Genomic DNA, 18309 nt, shown 5'->3' on the forward strand with positions numbered 1-18309 from the left:
ACTGTTCGACCTAACTTGGAAATTAAATGGACAGTACAATTGTAAGCAGTCCAGCATTTCAGGACAGGTCTTTTCTTTGTAGAGCTAATTTAAGGTTTTTTTTTTCTTCCCAAGTCTTACAATATTTACTGGTTTTTTTTTATTATTATTATTATTATTATTACGCGACGCCTCCAGGGAGTCCAAAGACTCATCGAGGGAGGGTACCTACTCTTTCACTCTCTGTCTCCACCACTTACAACAACCATCTTCACCAACGCCATCTACCACCCACTACCACCACTAGTATTTTCACAGACAATCACAAACATCCATGCCCATGGCGGGATTCGAACCCGCAGCCTTTTGGCTGGAGAGTGGATATGCTAACCACTCTGCCAACCAGGCCGGCAATTGACAGTCTCATTTGAATTTGAGAAAGAAATCTGTTGAAATATTGTCTTCAGGCGAATTATTTCGGTTTTGTGACCACATTTTTATTAAAAAAGACTGTTTTTTAAAACTAAACAAGTACTAAAAAAACAAACCCGACAAGCTTTGGTAGTCGTCAGACTAACATCTTCAGGGGTAAAGATAACTAACAGTTTAAAGCACAAACTATAAGAAATTACGAAAAAAACAAGTTCATTTGTTGGTATTATTTTTTTTTAACGAACTTTTTTGATGTTCATAATACCTACAAATGAGCTTGTTTTTTTCGTAATTTTTTATAGTTTGTGCTTTAAACTGTTAGTTATTTTTACCCCTGAAAATGTTACTCTGATGACTAACGAAACTTGTTGGGTGTGTTTTTTAGTACTTGTTTAGTTTTAAAAAACAGTCTTTTTTTTAATAAAAATGTGGTCACAAACCCAAAATAATTCGATTGAACTTCTTAACCACATAAACCTCCGCATGATTATTGTCTTCAGTATCAAATGCTGAATTTTGTACTTGACTTGGAAAGCATTTTTTGTTGTTACTTTTGGATATGACTTGTGCCTCCATTCTTGGGATTGTTGAATAGATTCTAGTTTGTAATAACTCTGAAACTGAAAAATTATGAGAGTTGTTTGGTTTGGTAGGATGCTAAAATACCTGAGCAAACCTTATTTACTTTTCCCTGACTTTTGTCAATTGCAGTTCCTAATGGACTGTTTGAACTAGGCTGATCTTCCAAAGTATATTCTTCCATTTTTATTTTGTTAACCCTTCTTCTTGCATTGCTCATATCAGTAGTTTCTGCATGCACGCACACACACAATACTTTTATGATGCATTTCTATAGGCTTTTATTTTATTCTTCATTTGAGTATTAACTGGACTGGCCATTGCTAAAACTGACAAAAAACAGCTTTAATATTAAATTTGATTATTATTATTATTATTTTGAATTTGAATTAAATAAAATGATTATTCTGCAAATCTATAAATTAATGAATAAATAACATTTTCAAAAAGAGTGATAATTTCATTTGAATGTGGGTTAGCTGGTGAGTTAACTAGACATCAGATGGTTGGAGAGAAAGTTTTTTTTCACTTGATTACAAATAATTATCCTTGCCAAGAATTACATTCTTGTTTAATCCTTTACCTGATTGTAAACAAAGTTTGCACGTGAAGTATCTTCACAACTAGGCTACTTGTATATAGAGGCCGATGACTTCACATCAATTGTCTTAGTATCCCATAATGCACACTTTAGGATGTGCATAATGCTAATGCATTAAGAAAGGATCCTTATCCAAACCACTTTCAACCCTTGAGGTCTCATCACTGGAAACTAGAGCCATTGATCAAATTAGAATATAATTTCTTGGCAAGAATAATTCTCTTAGACACTAGATGCTCTGTGAAATACACAGCATTGATTTGCCAGCTGCTCATGTGTGGGAGTGTTGTTATTATTATTATCTCCAGATATTAAATTGGGAGTCAAAGACCATTGTGGGGGGTCCCTCTGTCACACACACACAGCTCATCATACCATGCCTTAAATACATTCACATTCTCTGCAGTCACCACACTCTCAGGCAATGCATTCCAATCATTTACCAATCTCCATGCAAAATAAACCTGCTTCTTGCTACTTTGCTCACATCTTCTTATACAGAGATGACCTCTTGTTCTTCTCCCATCATTCTATGAAAAACCTCTTCAACGTTAATCTGATAAAAGCTATTACCAACTCATATGTATCTATTATATCTCCCCTTCCTCTCATCCACTAGAATATGCAATTGCATTTTATCAACCTTTCTTGATGCTCAACATTAAAGAAACCCACTTTAGTCAATTGCCTGGATAGTCCAATATCTCTTCATCCTTTGTAAACCAGGTGACTAAATCTGTGCATTAATCCATATGTAGCCTAATCAAGGTCTTACACAACAGAACCATAATCTCCTTACTTCTATAAGTCAGTGTCCTCCACATCACTGCTAGAGTTTGTTTAATATTTAAAGGTACCTCTGCCATCTACAAAAGACAAACTGGCACCACCATTAGCTGGCGTTTACCAGATACCGTACGAATGTAATTTAACATACTTTGGACAAACAGGCTGTTCTTTGGAAAAAAGAATGAATCAACATCAATATTATATTGAATACATGAGACCTCAAAAGTCTGGTCTGGCACAACATAGTATTGACACTAAACACAATATCCATTGGGATAAAGCTCGTCTTCTCCATAGATGCGAGTTTAAATATGAACACCTTTTCAAAGAAAGCTGTGAAGCCCTTTTACTTCGGCCAAATCTGAATCGAAATGATTGTCTCTCTCTCCCAAAAGTTTGGGAGATTCTTATCTTATGTTAATTTCAGTACGAAATATTTGTACCTTTATTTCATTAAAGTTAATTACTGTGGTTATGGTGTAATTTATTATTTATATTTAGAGTTTGTTGTCATCCTCATAATTTTGTGTCCTCTAAATTTTAGGTCTATTTCAACCATCACCCTAAGTTCTGTTATTTCTTCTGCCACCTCCAATATATGCCCACCAACTGTATACTGTACAGTAGTGACCATATTAATCCAAACAAGCTGAATTTTCATGAAGTTTTTGGTTTTGGTTTGGTTTTCATTTCAGTTCACAACAATTTTGGTTTTGATTTCGGCTTTAGTTTACTATTTTGGTTGAGTGCTGCATGTTTTAACTGTTTCTATGATGTTTAACAGTGTTGTAAGTTTTTAATAGTGTAAACAAGTTGACATTTGTAGTGTTTTATTCATTTTGTGTAGCTATAAAATGGATACATCTCTAAGACGTTCAACAATATGTACTCTTTCTCAGCACACATCCATGAGTCAAAGACAAATTGCCATTGAGTGTGGTGTTAGTTTGGGTACTGTAAATGCAATTTTAAAGAGGTTTAGGGAGACAGATATCTTTTCTCCTGACAGAAAAGGAAAATGTGGGTGAAAAAGGAAAACTACACTTACTCAAGATCATTTACTAGTTAGGAAAGCAAAATGAAACCAAGATTGTCTGCTGTAGACACAGAGACTTGGCAGCTAGTGGGATTAATGTTTCTGACATGACAGTCTGTTCAAGTTTGTTGGAAGCAATGAGGACTGCCCACAGACTGAAAAAATAAATAAATAAATAAAATAAATAAATATTGACGAAGGCTATATAGAAAAAGAGGCTCCAGTGGGCAAAAATGTACAAAGATTGGACTGTTGAGAAGTGGAAGAAGGTCATATTCTGAGATGAGAGCCATTTCTTAGTCTAAGGAGAGAGTACCCCATGTTTGCAAATCAGCAGCTGGGAAGACTTCTCTCACCCACCTTCAACAAGCTCCTAACTAAAAAAAACACCCAACTAAAAGGATATTCTGGGGTTGTTTTGCACATAACAGTCCAGGAATACTTGTGCCTGTTGACGTTATGATGAAAAGTGACCAATACATAAAAATATTGGAGAATAGAGTGGTCCCACAGATCCAGAAAGACAAAGAACTTGCTCATCTTCCAATAGGATCTCACTATGTGCCACATTTCAAAAAAAGTGAAAGAATTCCTCAAAAATTACAACAGTGATTTTTATAAGTTAAAGATACAAAAGAAATTATATACTTGGTTTAATCCTTTATCTAAGTGTAAGCAAACAAGTTTGCACCTGAACTATTTTCAGGAATGAGGCAACTCATATAAAGAAGCTAGGACTTCACATCACTTGCCTTAGTGTCAGATAATGCAAAACATATCTCCTTGCAGACATGTATAATGCTATGCATTATGGGATATTATCTGCAAGGTGATATGCTTTGCATTATGGTAGCTGTTCTTCCAGTTTGTTTAAAAGCATGTTAGTTTGATGAAAACCCATGAAATACTATGTCCATCCTAGTGGCCACAGTATTTCATGAAAACCCATGAAATACTGTGGACACTTTGATGAACTAGATGATAATAAGGATCTTTGGTGAGCAGATAAGGGCAGCTTATTTTATGTATAGTTTAAATGAAATCTGTATGCTGCATCTTTTAAGATGCATGGGAAATTTTTCTGAGGTGTCCCACCAGATAAAGAATGGCAAGAGATGTTTTGTGATGATTTGTGCTTTCACTGGAGGAGGGAGAAAGTTCTGTTGATTTTGTAAAGGAAAAGCCATTGGCTAAAAAAAAAAAGTGTCTGCTTTCAGTGGGATAGGCTAGTGTGGCCAAAGCATATGGTACTAGGGTTTTGTCAATACCATACTGCTGGTACTCATGATGATGTGGCAGTGGATATATGGATATATCTACTAGTGTTGATAGGTTTGCTGCAGGCAGAATAGGATGTGAATCTGCTGAGTCGACCTATATTGACCTGTGTTAAAGGAAAGACAATTGTTTTCTTTTTTTTTTATGGTGAAATGGATGAATGATACAATGTTGGGTGTTAAATAACATGACTATGAAACATAAATCAGTTAATCCATTTCGATGGATAAAAAAATATCAAAATTTAGCTACCGTTATCCACTTATCAAAAGAAATTCTCCATCATCTAGATCATGAGATCTAGAAGAAATTGTAATGAGGGTAATGTTATCTGTGAGAATCAACATGGATTTGTTAAGGGGTGCTCTTGCTTTAGTAATATGATTGCCTTTTATAATAAAGTGACAAGAGCAGTTGATGAGGGAAAGGCGTATACTGCCATTTTTTTAGATTTTGCAAAGACGTTTGACAGGATGCCACATGATAAGCTGATATTTAAGTTGCAGCACATGGGTTTAAATGTCAGGTTAGTCAAATGGATTCAGGATTGGCTGACTGATAGGTATCAGAGAGTTGTGAATGGTGGAGCAATATCAAGGAAGCAGAAGGTTACAAGTGGGGTTCCACAGGGCTCAGTACTGGGACCTGTATTGTTCAACCTTTATATCAATGATATTGTCAATGGATTGCAAGGGGACATTCAGTTGTTTGCAGATGATGTGAAGCTGGGAAGGGTTATCAGTAATAGTGCAGATGTGGCAGCCCTGCAAGAGGATTTGAATAAACTAGACAGATGGGCAAATGTATGGGGGTGTCAGTTCATTGCAGCAAAATGTAGAGTCTTGAGGTTTGGGATCCATCAATGGGAGGATGCATACTCGATTGGAGGAGCTGTACTGGAGGAGGTAGGGGAGACAAGAGATCTGGGGGTGATGATTGATAGAAAACTGAAATTCAGGGAGCATATTGCAAGGTGGTGAGGGTAACTCAGAGGATTGCTGCAATACTGAGAAGGACGCTGACCTGCAGAGATAAAAGAGTTATCATTCCACTGTATAAGACCCTGATCAGACCACACTTAGACTACTGTTCTCAGATTTGGTCCCCAGGATTTAAAGGGGAAAAATTGACTGTGAAAAGGGTACAGAGGCAGATAACAAAGATGGTTTCAGAACTGTACAATATGAGTTATGAGGATCGACTGATGAGGGAATGTGGACTGCAGAGTTTGGTGGATAGAAGAAGGAGAGGTGATATGATCGAGACTTTTAATTGAGAGGCAGTTACAGGGTAGAAATTGGAGAGCTCTTTCACTTGGTGGAATGGTGGGAAGGAGCTATGACAAGGGGCCATCCCTGGAAGTTACGAAAGGAGGCTGTGCGCAAGAGGGTGAGAAGTGGTTTCTTTGCGTGGAGGGTAGTTGAGCCTTGGAATGCATTGCCTGAGAGAGTGGTTGGAGTGGGAATGGTCAATGGTTTCAAGGAGTGGTATGATAAACTTTGTGTTTCCTAAAAACGACCTCCCACGATGAGTATTTTGCCTCCATGGAGGCCTGGATAATAATAATAATAAATGAGTGAAAATCCTATCCCCTCCATCTCAAAAAAAAAAAAAAAAAAAAAAACTGTGGCCATCCTTTACATCCAGGACAACTCAGAAAAAAATTCACATATTCTTAAAATAAGATATAGCATATATACTTCCTTTAACCATCATACCAGCCTTAACTTAAGTACACATACATGTATGTGTATATGAAGTCCATTGAAATTGAAATAACATGACTATGAAACATAAATCAGTTGATCCATTTCGATGGATAAAAAAAAATCAAAAATTAGCTACCGTTATCCACTTATCAAAAGAAATTCTCCATCATCTAGATCATGATATTAGCCAAAAAGATACAAAAGCATCATATTCCTCCAGAAGAAGCTATAATGAATCTATCATTGTTTCAGCTCAATAAAGAAACTGTCATTATCCCCAGCTTCAGGCAGAATCACAGCGCTAAAGAACGTACCTAGCTTACAAATAATGGCAAAAATAAAAAGAAACATCTATAACTTCCCATCTCCTCATCAACAATAATATCTGGCCAACAGTTTTAAAATCTAAAACTGCAACAAGAGATTTGTTCTTGGATGAATTCACTGTACTTAAAAAAATCTAGAATATTGTCATCACTAAATTGAATAAAGATAGACCATAGTTGTCCGACTACTGAAGTATAACCAAAAATGTTGATTCTACTCATATGCACACACAAACAAAAAATAGGCAGTCTGAAAATTGTTAGTCAACATTATATCCTGGCCTCCTGAAATAATTCAATAGCTGAAAAAAAGAAAAAAAAAAGCTCAGAAGACTCATGCAGAATTATGCCTATCCAACACAGACCACACTCAGTATGGCAGATAGAATACAGCAGTAAGTAGCCTTATTGAGTCCTGCTCTTGCCCAGCTAAAAATAAGCAGCAATGAGTAGAGTAAGCACAGGAAAACCAACAATAGAAACTTAGGAGTGAATAAAAGGTCATCTGATTAGATGAAAATCCTAATTCCAAATGAACTAACCTTTGCCATGATGGTGTGAAGCTGTGTGGGAATGGTACACATTACATTCCCTAATACTGACTGACTGATGTTTGAATGGCACAGGCTACCAGTGAATCAGCTTCTTCTTCATTCCATCACCTCTGTTCTTTGGAACAGTCTTCTTCTTCATCTAGTGTTTCATCAGGACTACAATCTTTAGAGCCATATGCAGATTGCTGAAAATGGTTCTAGGAATATGACTGGGATTTATAATACTTCACTGGTATGCTCAATCATATATCTCAACTTATTTAAGCATCTGCTACATAAGGCAGAATGAGCTGAATGTGACAAGGATCTACTACAGTACACTCTGAGGTAATTGTAAAATGTAATTTATGTATGCAATGGGAAGCATTCCATGGGACACATGAAATTTCATGGAATCCATACCCTGATGGGTATGAAGCTAGACAAAGTGCTATTTTTTATTGGGTATATGACATGTACCTAATAAACTAGCCATTCTGTTATATATAGTCACAGTCCTGAAGATGACCTAAAATACATAAGTCAAAAGACAGAGTAAATAATCTTTAGTAAAAGTCTTGAAGATGATCTGAAAACAGAAGTTGAAACACATATAATAAACAACTTTATCAAACATTATTTGTTTTTCTTATTATTTAGAGACTGTATAAATTACCATTATGATAATGAATGATATTCACTGTTTAGTCTTCAAATCAAGGATTGTGATGAGTTTAGTCTCCTCGATCCATGTACATCCCATATGTTTATCCCCCCCCACACACACAAACAAAAAAAAGCATGAATCCTGTAATAAACTAACCTAAGGAATTTTAAAAACAATCTAAGATAATAAATTCTCAACATGGAAAAAAAAATCATTCAAGAAATTTATCATGAAAACTATCAAAGAAAAAGTATTTTTAAAATTTTTACTTGAAAGAAAACCACCTTAAAAAGCTAATTTTTTACTGCATCATATTTATCATATATGCTGGCATGGTCATCAGATGTATAAGATAAACCTCAAAATCTCTTTTCCACCTTAAAAAGCTAATTTATTACTGCATCATATTTACCATATATGCTGCTATACAAGGTCATCAGGTGTATAAGATAAACCCCAAAATCTCTTTTCAAAATATTTATTTTGTGCTATATTCACTGTATAAGATTATTACAAATTTTACATTTATCACTAACAGCTTCTTGCATATTCCTTTTACTTTTAATAGAATGTAGCATAGCAATCAACTTAGGTATTTTATGAATGTTATTTTTCTAGATGAGATGATCAGTAAAACTAGTTGTTACATTTATTATTATTATTAATGCACAGGCACCTCCATGGAATCCTAAGACTCATCATGAGAGATCCAAACTATTACTATTATTACGGGCAACTCCAGGGAGTCATTGGACTCATCGAGGGAGGCCCCAAATCATATTCATCACAACTATTTGACATTCATACAGTATCTATCATACCTCGCCTTAAACTCATTCACTGTCACAGCATCCACCACAGACTCAGGGAGCGCATTCCACTCATTCACTATTCTAAAAGTAAAGAACCCAGCTCTAACACCTTTACTAACCACACTTTTGCCCAGTTTCCATGGATGTCCCCTAGTCCTCCCACAACCAGCCCTGTTCTCAAAAATATCTTCTGAATCAATTTTATAGAAACCCTTCAGTAATTTGAATGTCTCAATCATATCTCCCCTCCTCCGCCTATCAACCAATTTTTGCAACCCACAAATCCTCAACCTGTTCTCATACGGTTCATTCCACAGACCTGCTATCATCTTGGTCACTCGCCTCTGGATCCTCTCCACCTCCTCCCCATCAAGAAGAAACCTAGGTGACCAAATCTGAGCACAGTAGTCTAGATGGGGTCTTATCAAGGCTCGATACAGAGGAACAATAACCTGCTTGTCTCTGCTTGTCATCGTATTCTTCAGCAACCAAGTGATTTGATGAGCTGTTTTGGTCACTTTTGCAATGTGTCCCCTAAATTTCAATTCCTTATCTACCAACACTCCTAAATCTCGTGCCTCATCAATTTCCTGGAGCACGGTTCCACCAATGCAGTAAACTGCCACCAATCTTTTCACCCCAAAATGCATAACCTTACATTTTGCCACATTAAACTGACATCCATTCTCCTTAGCCCAGACCTCCAATCTATCCAAATCATCCTGCAAAATTTTGACGTCATCTGCATTCACTATTGCCCTACCCAACTTCGCATCATCCGCAAACAAATGAACTGTTCCTCTCAGATCATTTCCTATATCATTTATGAACAAATTAAACAGCAGTGGTCCAAGAACAGATCCTTGTGGCACACCACTAGTCACAGGCCGTCTTGTGGACTCTACTCCCGAGTAAACCACTCTCTGATATCTCTCCGTCAACCACCCTCCTATCCATCTCACCAACCCTATGTCCATTCCCATATGCTGCAATTTACTGATTAGAATTCCATGTGGAATCCTGTCAAAGGCCTTGGCAAGGTCCAGTAGAATCACCGTAAACCCATTACCCTTATCCAGTTCAGCCGTCACTGTGTTATAATACGTGAGCAAGTTACTGAGGCATGACCTACCCTTCACAAAACCATGCTGTCCCCGATACAGTATCCCATTTTCTTCTATCCAATCTTGTATTTTCCTCTTGACTATTTTCTCTAAGACCCTGACAATGATTCCTGATATGCTAATCGGTCGGTAATTTACTACAGCAGTCTTGGAACCACCTTTATGCAGTGGAACTATTTTCCCCTCTTTCCACCCGCTCGGGACTAACCCAGACCCGAGACTCAAATTAAACAAAATGGTCAAGGGTACTGACAATTCTTTAGCTGCTTCTCGTACAACACGAGCTGGTATACCATCCAATCCCACAGATGTATTGACATTGAGGTTATGCAATAGACTACTCACCTCCACTTCATTAACCACAATTCCCGTATAATCTACTAGTTTATTCGTTTCTGCAATGTCACCACCTGGATGATATACTTTTGCAAAGTGCTCACTCAGTAACTCAACTATCTCAACTGATTCAGTTACCTCCCTACCATCGGCATTCTTTAAAATCAATCTGCCATGTACATTTTTCCTTTTACTTGCTACATATCTAAAAAACTGTTTAGGATTCTCTTTAGCCTGCATGGCCAATGTTCTTTCGTAATCCTTTTTTGCTTTTCTTACCACACTCGTCACCCTTCTGGCCTGTGCTTTATACCGTTCATGTGCCTGCCGGTCACCCTTCTCCTTAAATTCCCTCCATAGTTGTTTCTTTTTTTGCAACTCAAGCTTAATGGTGTTATTCATCCATTTAACCCCTACTTGATTTATTATTCGGACTCTAGGTATACAGTCAACCATTGCTTCATGCAAGCACTTCTTAACTACCTCCCATGCACTATCAACTTCTAGTCCTTGCAGTTGTACATGCCATGGCACTGAACCAATCAAACTCCTAAGCTTGTCATACTTTCCAGCCAGATAATTCCACATGTACCCTGTCTTAATTGAAAATTCTACACCTTTAGCCACCTCCCAAGTTAAGACCCTATGATCACTCTCACCGATTGGTGGCAATGTGGTCATATTTGTTACAGCCAAATCCTCAGATGTAATTACTAGGTCAAGCACTCTCTGACCCCTAGTATTTTCCATTACATGCTGTCGCAGATAGTTATCCCTTAATAACTGCATAAAATCCAGTTCCTTCCTCCCGTGTGTCCTCTCCTCACTCCAATCAATGCGACCATAGTTGAAATCTCCCATAATAATCACCCTCCTTCCACCCATTTCTTCTATTTGCTTGTGCATACTGTCACCACCATCTTTTCCATCACCTGGTCTATAGCAGCACCCAATTGTATATTTAGTTCTGCTAGCCACAATCTCACACCAAATGGCCTCAAATGTGCTCTTTTCTCTATCCTGCAATTCAACTTCTATTCTCCTTGGCTGGAGCTCATCAGCTATCATCAACAATACTCCTCCCCCCATTTTATTCTCTCTGTCATTCCTGAACACACTATACCCATCACATTCAATCCCACTAGTTATATCATCTACAGTCAGCCATGTTTCACTAATACCTATAACCTGTGGTCTGGAAGTGCCAACCATGGCCAAAAACTCTTCCTTCTTGTTCCTAGTACTCCTAGTATTAGTGTACATGAATTTAAGACCCCCATTAGCCCCAACCCTACCTTGATGCCTTATATTAACTATCCCACTCAGATTTGTTGTCCTTATTTGCTCTGGCATATTATATTCATTCTTACATTCAACTGCCTCCATAAGGACTGTATCTCTACTCCCCCCCCCCCTAACAAATCTAGTTTCCCTGAATTTGCACATCCACTACATTCAGCAACACTTTCTCAAGTCTTCTTACACCGTAACCATTCAAATGCAAGCCATCCATCTTATATAGATCCTTTCGCCCATCAAACTCACTCCACACATCCACAAATTCCACACCACTCGTCATACATAACCCACGCATAAAGTCATTTGCAATTATAGCCCTCCTTTTAAACATTTCACTGTCATACCGTGGCAAAAGACTAATCATTTTAACTCTCTCACTCTTTTCTTTTGCTACCTCAAACAATTCATTCAGGTCTTCTATCATTTCCATTTTATCTCCTTTCAAATCATTCGTACCTGCCACAACAATCATTTCTTTCACCCTTTCCTTTTGCTCTCTAATAGACGCAGTTACGTCCTTTATGGTCGCACCAGGTTGGTACGATTTTGTCAAATCCTCTACTAACACACCTCGTACTAACGAGTCTCCATACAGCACTCTATCCTTCATTTTGTTCATGTTCACATTCATACGTCTATTTTTCCTGTCATACCTTTTATTATTGGTTGGTTCATTCAGTCTACTTTTGTTCATGCACTCTAGCTGCTGTTTTGCTCTTTCTATCGCACTATTCAACAACGCGATCTCACTCAATGCATCTATCTCATCTTTTTTGTTCTCTGAGAAACCATTTATACTATCATTCACACTCTCACAATTTTCATGTACAACCTTGCCGTTTCCTGTCATATCCCTGTTTCCTTCATTCTGAAGGTTGACAAAAATATCACACAAAACTATCAACACAATATCTATTATACCTCTCTTTGAAACCATAAACAGAGAAAGCACTCAACTGACCCAGGAAACCCATTTCATTCATTCACCACTCTTGAAGTGAAATCTAGTACTCATACCCTTGCTAGCCACATTCTTACTCAACTTCCAGGGATGTCCTCTTGTTCTGCTCCCTCTAACCAAGTGCTGAAACATTTCCCCTTCATCAATATTATAAAATCCTTAACAAATAAAGTAACTTAAATGTTTCTATCATATCCTCCCACCTTTCTGCCTATCGATCAACTTTTGCAACCAACAAACTTTCAATCTATCTTCATATGGAGTATTCTCCAGACCACTCACTATCTTGATCACTTGCCTTTGGATTCTCTCCACCACTTCCTCATCCCCAAGTGACCAGACTTGAGCACAATAATCCAGTAATATCATATCAAGGCTTTGTAAACAGGAATGATAACTTCCTTATCTGTGCTTGTTAGTGTGTTCCTCAATAACCAATTAATCCTGTGAGCTACCCTGGATACTTTAGCAATATGTCCTCTAAACTTCAACTCTCTATCTACTACTACCCCAAAATCCCTGGCTGCATCAATTTCCTAGAATACAGTTCCCTCAATGTGGTACATAGCTTGTAATCTTTGTATCCCAAAATGAGTAACTTGACACTTTTCCACATTAAATTGACATCCATTATGTTTTACCCATACTGTCAACCTATTCAAATCATCCTGCAAACTCTTTAAATCGCTTTGATTAACTATTACTTTACCCAAATTTGCATCATCAGCAAACAACTGAATATCTCTCTTCAGATTATTTCTATATATCTTTTATGCACAAATTAAACTGCAGTGGTCCATGCACAGAGCTCTGCAGCACCCCACTAGTCACCTGCTTTCTCCTGAACTCTGCTCCTCCATATACTACTTTTTTTTTTTTTGGTATCTGTCTGTCAGCCAACCTTTTATCCATATCACCAGTTTCATATCCATCCCCATATTTTGCCTTTGCAAAATCCAGCAAAATCATCGTGTAACTATTTGCTTCATACAACTTAGCTGTCACTCTATTATAAAAAAGTTAGTAGATAACTCGGGCATGATTGATCCTGCAAAAAGTCATGCTGTCCCTCACAGAATATCATATTCTTTTCCACCCATTCCTGAATTCTCTTTATGACTAACTTTTCCAGTCCTTTTACCACCACTCCTGAGATACTGATTGGTCTATAATTTGCTGACACAGACTGAGATCCTCCTTTATACAAAGGAACTACAGTGGAACCTCGGTTGTCGAACTTAATTTGTTCCCTAAGGCTGTTTGGAAACCAAATTGTTCGAAAACTGAAACTATTTTCCCATAAGAATCAATGTAAAATGGATTAGTCCATTCCTGAGCCCCAAATGATTGTTTATTTAAACCTTTACAACAGTACTTCATGCATAAGATCATATACAAACATAATGAAAATGCATAAAATCTTACATAATAAACACAATAAATAGATAAAATAAAAACGAAAATTTAACTTAACTTTAACTATACATACGGAGGAGAGTAAGGGGAGTCCCCTTCCATAAAAACATTATTTATTTTTTATTTTATTTATTTTTGAGTATTGTACATATCGTTGATTTCGCATACCGAACTGCATTGGATATGATTTCTTTTTTCATCTCTATCGTGGTTCTAACAACTTTTCTTTTCGCTTTGCTACTATTACTATTCTTCTGCAGCCCCATGGTGGTTTAATTAATAATAATTTATGAAAAAAAAAACAACAAAACACAAAGAAAATCAAGAAAACTCACTTCAAATTCGAGCAGGTGTCTGCACTGAATGAAGGCTGCTGCGTAACTGACGCTTTCCTGCCTTACAGCTCAGCATGCATAGCACGTGGTTGCTGTTTGCCTGTTCAGGAACCAAAATTCTGTTCAGAAACCGGGGCATTTTTTGTTCGGAAAATATGTTCAGGAACCGAGGTCGGTCCCACTGTATTTTGTCTTCCTTCCACATTCTTGGGACTTTGTCAGAGACGTGAACTAAAATTAAACAGCCTAGTGAAAGGCATCACCAGTTCCCCTGCACATTCTCATAAAACATGAGCTGATATCCCATTCAATCTCACAGCTGTATTTGCATTCGGATTCTGCAATATCTCAATTATCTCCAATTCATCAACTTCTGTTCTCACATCAGTCTCTTTTGCCTCTGCCATAACAATATCTTCACTTGAATGATATACCCTTGCAAAATAGTCACTCAGTTGCTCAACAATTTCATTTGCCTCTGTTATCTCTACCTCTGCACTCATTAAAGTTATCTATCCATAGCCATTCTTCCTCCTACTGGCTACATAATGAAAAAAAAACTCTTTGGGATTTCCTTTTGTTTGCTCAGGAAATCTGATTTTGTTCTGTCTATGCTATCCTCCCTAAGAATGCTAAATCCATCACATTCTATCCTTATAACATCATCTGCTCTTAACCAAAATCTCACTAATGCCTATAACTTTTGAAAGGTTGCACAAACCAATACTAAAAACTCCTCCCTCTTATTCCTGATACTTCTAGCATTAGTATATAGAAACTGTAGCATCCCCTTAGGCGCTCAACCACCGTTACATCCGGAATTGACTACCCTTTTCATTGTTGCCTGAGAGAGACTAGATTCTACATTTTTGGTGGATTCACACACTCATTCGCTTCATGGGTGCCTTCATACACACTCATTTGCATCTGCTCTAATTTCTTTAGTTTTCCTGACTTGATACTTTCACACTCTCGGTGAACAAACTTTCCGTAGACACCTAGCTCCAAATCCATTTAAGTACAGTCTATCAGCACAGTACAAATCTTTTTATACATTACTTATAACAATCTTTAGTTTCATATGTTGTAATAAAAATGCTAATATACTTTGTAATTGGAATTACTATAAGGTTTCATTAAGATTTATATGAAAAAAAACAAACTACATTCTTGCACTACAGAACATATTTCTTAAATACAAATATTTATATAAATATATTAATATGCTAATATATCAGTTTATTAGAACACAGTGTTACATGGTACATTGTTGCAGAACACTTGACAATTCCCTTTATTAAATTCGGGGTTGTCTTGTACTCTGCATTTTTTTTTAAAATGAAAACTTATGCACAGGCATTATATCCTAAAATCACTTTAGAATATAATGATGTATCCTAAAGTGATTTTTTTTTTTTTTTTGGAAACTAGTAGATACAAAAAAAATTACATACATATACTAGTTTCTACTACTACAATAAATATATATTTTCTACTAAATACACATACATAAATATATACAACAATTTAATTACTCAAATTGTGAGTGTTACTTGTTGATAATTAGTAAATTTGAAGTTGTTTATCAGCTACAAACAATACTTCTAAAACAGTAATGAAAAACATTTGCATTTCTATTACTAAGTTTCAAGATACAGTTCGATAAATGGTCCATCAAATTAAGAAAAAATATTTTCTCAGCCACTGTCTTCTGAAATAGGAATGATAAAACTTCTGGACTGACCTGCAATAGATGCTGGTCTCTTCTGGATTCCTGAAAACTGACTCATTTCACTAAGATCATTATAGACTGCCATAGAATATAGGAACCATTCTTTAATAGTGTCATCACATATCATGTCTTGAAATTAAAAATAAGGAGTATAAAATATAAAACAAAAACAAAAATGACCAACAATAAATAAAAGATGCATCATGCAAAAATGCACATTAAAGTCATGCAGTTTTTTTTTTTTTTTAATTAATATGAGAGGTCTTGGCACTGAAAAAATTTTAATATAAAGTTTTAAAATTAAACAAGCACATGCATTCTCATTCTAAAAATAAAATTCATTAAAATGATTCTACAAAAAGAAATGAAAATTATTATTTTTTCAAAAGCATGAATTTCTTTATCTTCTAGTTCTCACAATACTGATGAATACTTCAAAGTGCAGTTTTAAAAATACTTTTTTAAGAAGATGCTATATAATTTAAAAAAGAAGTTATGCATCATGTTATGTGTACAAAGCAATATTTAAATGTGGATGGTTTTTCCTATTGGAAGGGTGATGCATTACATGTGATAAGAACTTATATTCTTGTTTTAATTCATATTATATCTCTATTATTTCTGAATGGGAGACTGATTACCAGGTGCAGCAATGCATGCAGATATTGCTGTTAGGCATCAATAATAAAAGTTATGCTAAGGGAACCATCTCCCAATGAATATATTTCACCATAAACTCTGAACTCAAGATTTAGTGATAAATAAAATGGAATTTGAGTATATATATAGGTGTTTACTATATGAACATGATCTGCTACATGACTACTTTTACTGACTGAGATATATATGCAATTATTCTGAGTAAAGAGATGAATGCCACGAAAAAGTGTGAGTATTAGCAATAAAACTGGAAAAAGTAAGCATTTTCACATAATTTCTAAAGAAAATAGCATTTGTTTCATATATATAATTTAATGTTAAAGATAATATAATCAATAATGAATTTACGTGTTTGAGGTGACTACACAAAGACGAAATACACTGCTGGAAGAGGAAATTTACAGTCATCAGTGAAGAAAGTTGCTAATCCAACAAGCAAATGGTGTAAGGAGAAACTTCATAGCCATTCTTCATTATGTTGAGAACAGCTAATTCACTACAAGTTGCTCTAGATAGCCACAGCAAAGGAGAGCACTTCTTCCCCCACCCCACTACTGTACTCTCAAACTCAATATTATAATCTCTCTCAAATACCTGAATCCCTCAAAAGATTGTTAATCTATCATGCATTACTACCATGGTTGGATTAAGAACAGATAATCTGGAAAGCTTGCTTTACTTTTGGAAGCTACTTCATGCCTCCAGTGTGCAGGGTGATAGTCTCACATTGGACAATGGAATTCATCTGCCACTTAAAGATATTCACAAGCATCCATGCCTGCAGTGGATTCTTACATGTGACCTACTGCTTTAAGAGTAGAGATGGTATCCACTCAGCCAACCAGGCTAGTTAATATACTAATAGTAACTAACTTACACACTATAATATACTAACTTCTGATAAAATAAAAATAATAAAAAAAAAGAGTCCTTCCCAAATATCTATCAGAGTTAAGTTAAAATATGGTAATGCCATTTCAATTTTTTTTTCAACTGTAAGGTAACTTCAGCTACTGATTTAACTCGAAATATCTTAGGAGGTTTAAGTATGTACTGAAGATGATCCTAAAGACTATATATTTATGGAATATTGTATTAATTAATCCAAGTTAATTATAGCATTACATTTAGTATCACTGGTCTCTTTCGAAGCCCTCTGGTCGGAAAGACTTGGGTTCAATTCCTGTCGATGACACGGATAACCTTTATCTGGTCTCTTTCAACTAAAGGTGAGTTAGCCAGTCTCATACAGACGTTTTTCATCCCTCAGAACAGGCAAACTGGCCCCATAAACACACACAGATCTACAGTCATAAAAATACATACTTAATCTCCATTAGGAGGGCTCAACTTTCGGGATGGGGGGGGAGGAAAGGGAAGAAACTCCCATACAAAATAAATAACTGGTCTCTTTGACATAACAAACAATTCTTGGCCTGCTACAGATTGGAAAATTAAAGAGTCAGAAGTATTTTGAAGCTTGGAAAAAATCGAGAGAATTAGTCTTTATCAATAACCCAGCTAGTAAGAGCCACGGTCTGCCTTTCAAAACAATTGTCAATTCGAATCTCACATAAGACAAAGATGTTTTGCAAAACGTCTGCTCTTGACAAGCTAAAAATAGCTGTAAGTGTGTAAGGCTATCTTTTCAACTGAAAGGGGGGGGGGAGGTAAATTAGTCAGTATGAAGTGTCTCACAACCACA

The 18309-nt window shown here is 36.2% G+C and overlaps 1 protein-coding gene across 1 annotated transcript in view; it reads right to left on the bottom strand.

Moving 5' to 3' along the window:
* LOC150100909 (protein MTSS 1-like) overlaps positions 1-18309 on the bottom strand; it is a 499461-nt gene that overhangs the window by 15681 nt on the left and 465471 nt on the right. Inside the window, exon 16 of the mRNA XM_090401934.1 lies at positions 15957-16073. Within this exon, the coding sequence (XP_090258060.1) occupies positions 15957-16073 (117 nt within the window). The remainder of the gene's footprint in view (positions 1-15956; positions 16074-18309) is intronic.

The sequence above is a fragment of the Typopeltis vanoorti genome, chromosome 12, assembly GCF_054136105.1.
Source record: "Typopeltis vanoorti isolate ZY-2024b chromosome 12, IOZ_Tvanoo_1.0, whole genome shotgun sequence".
Classification (NCBI taxonomy): domain Eukaryota; kingdom Metazoa; phylum Arthropoda; class Arachnida; order Uropygi; family Thelyphonidae; genus Typopeltis; species Typopeltis vanoorti.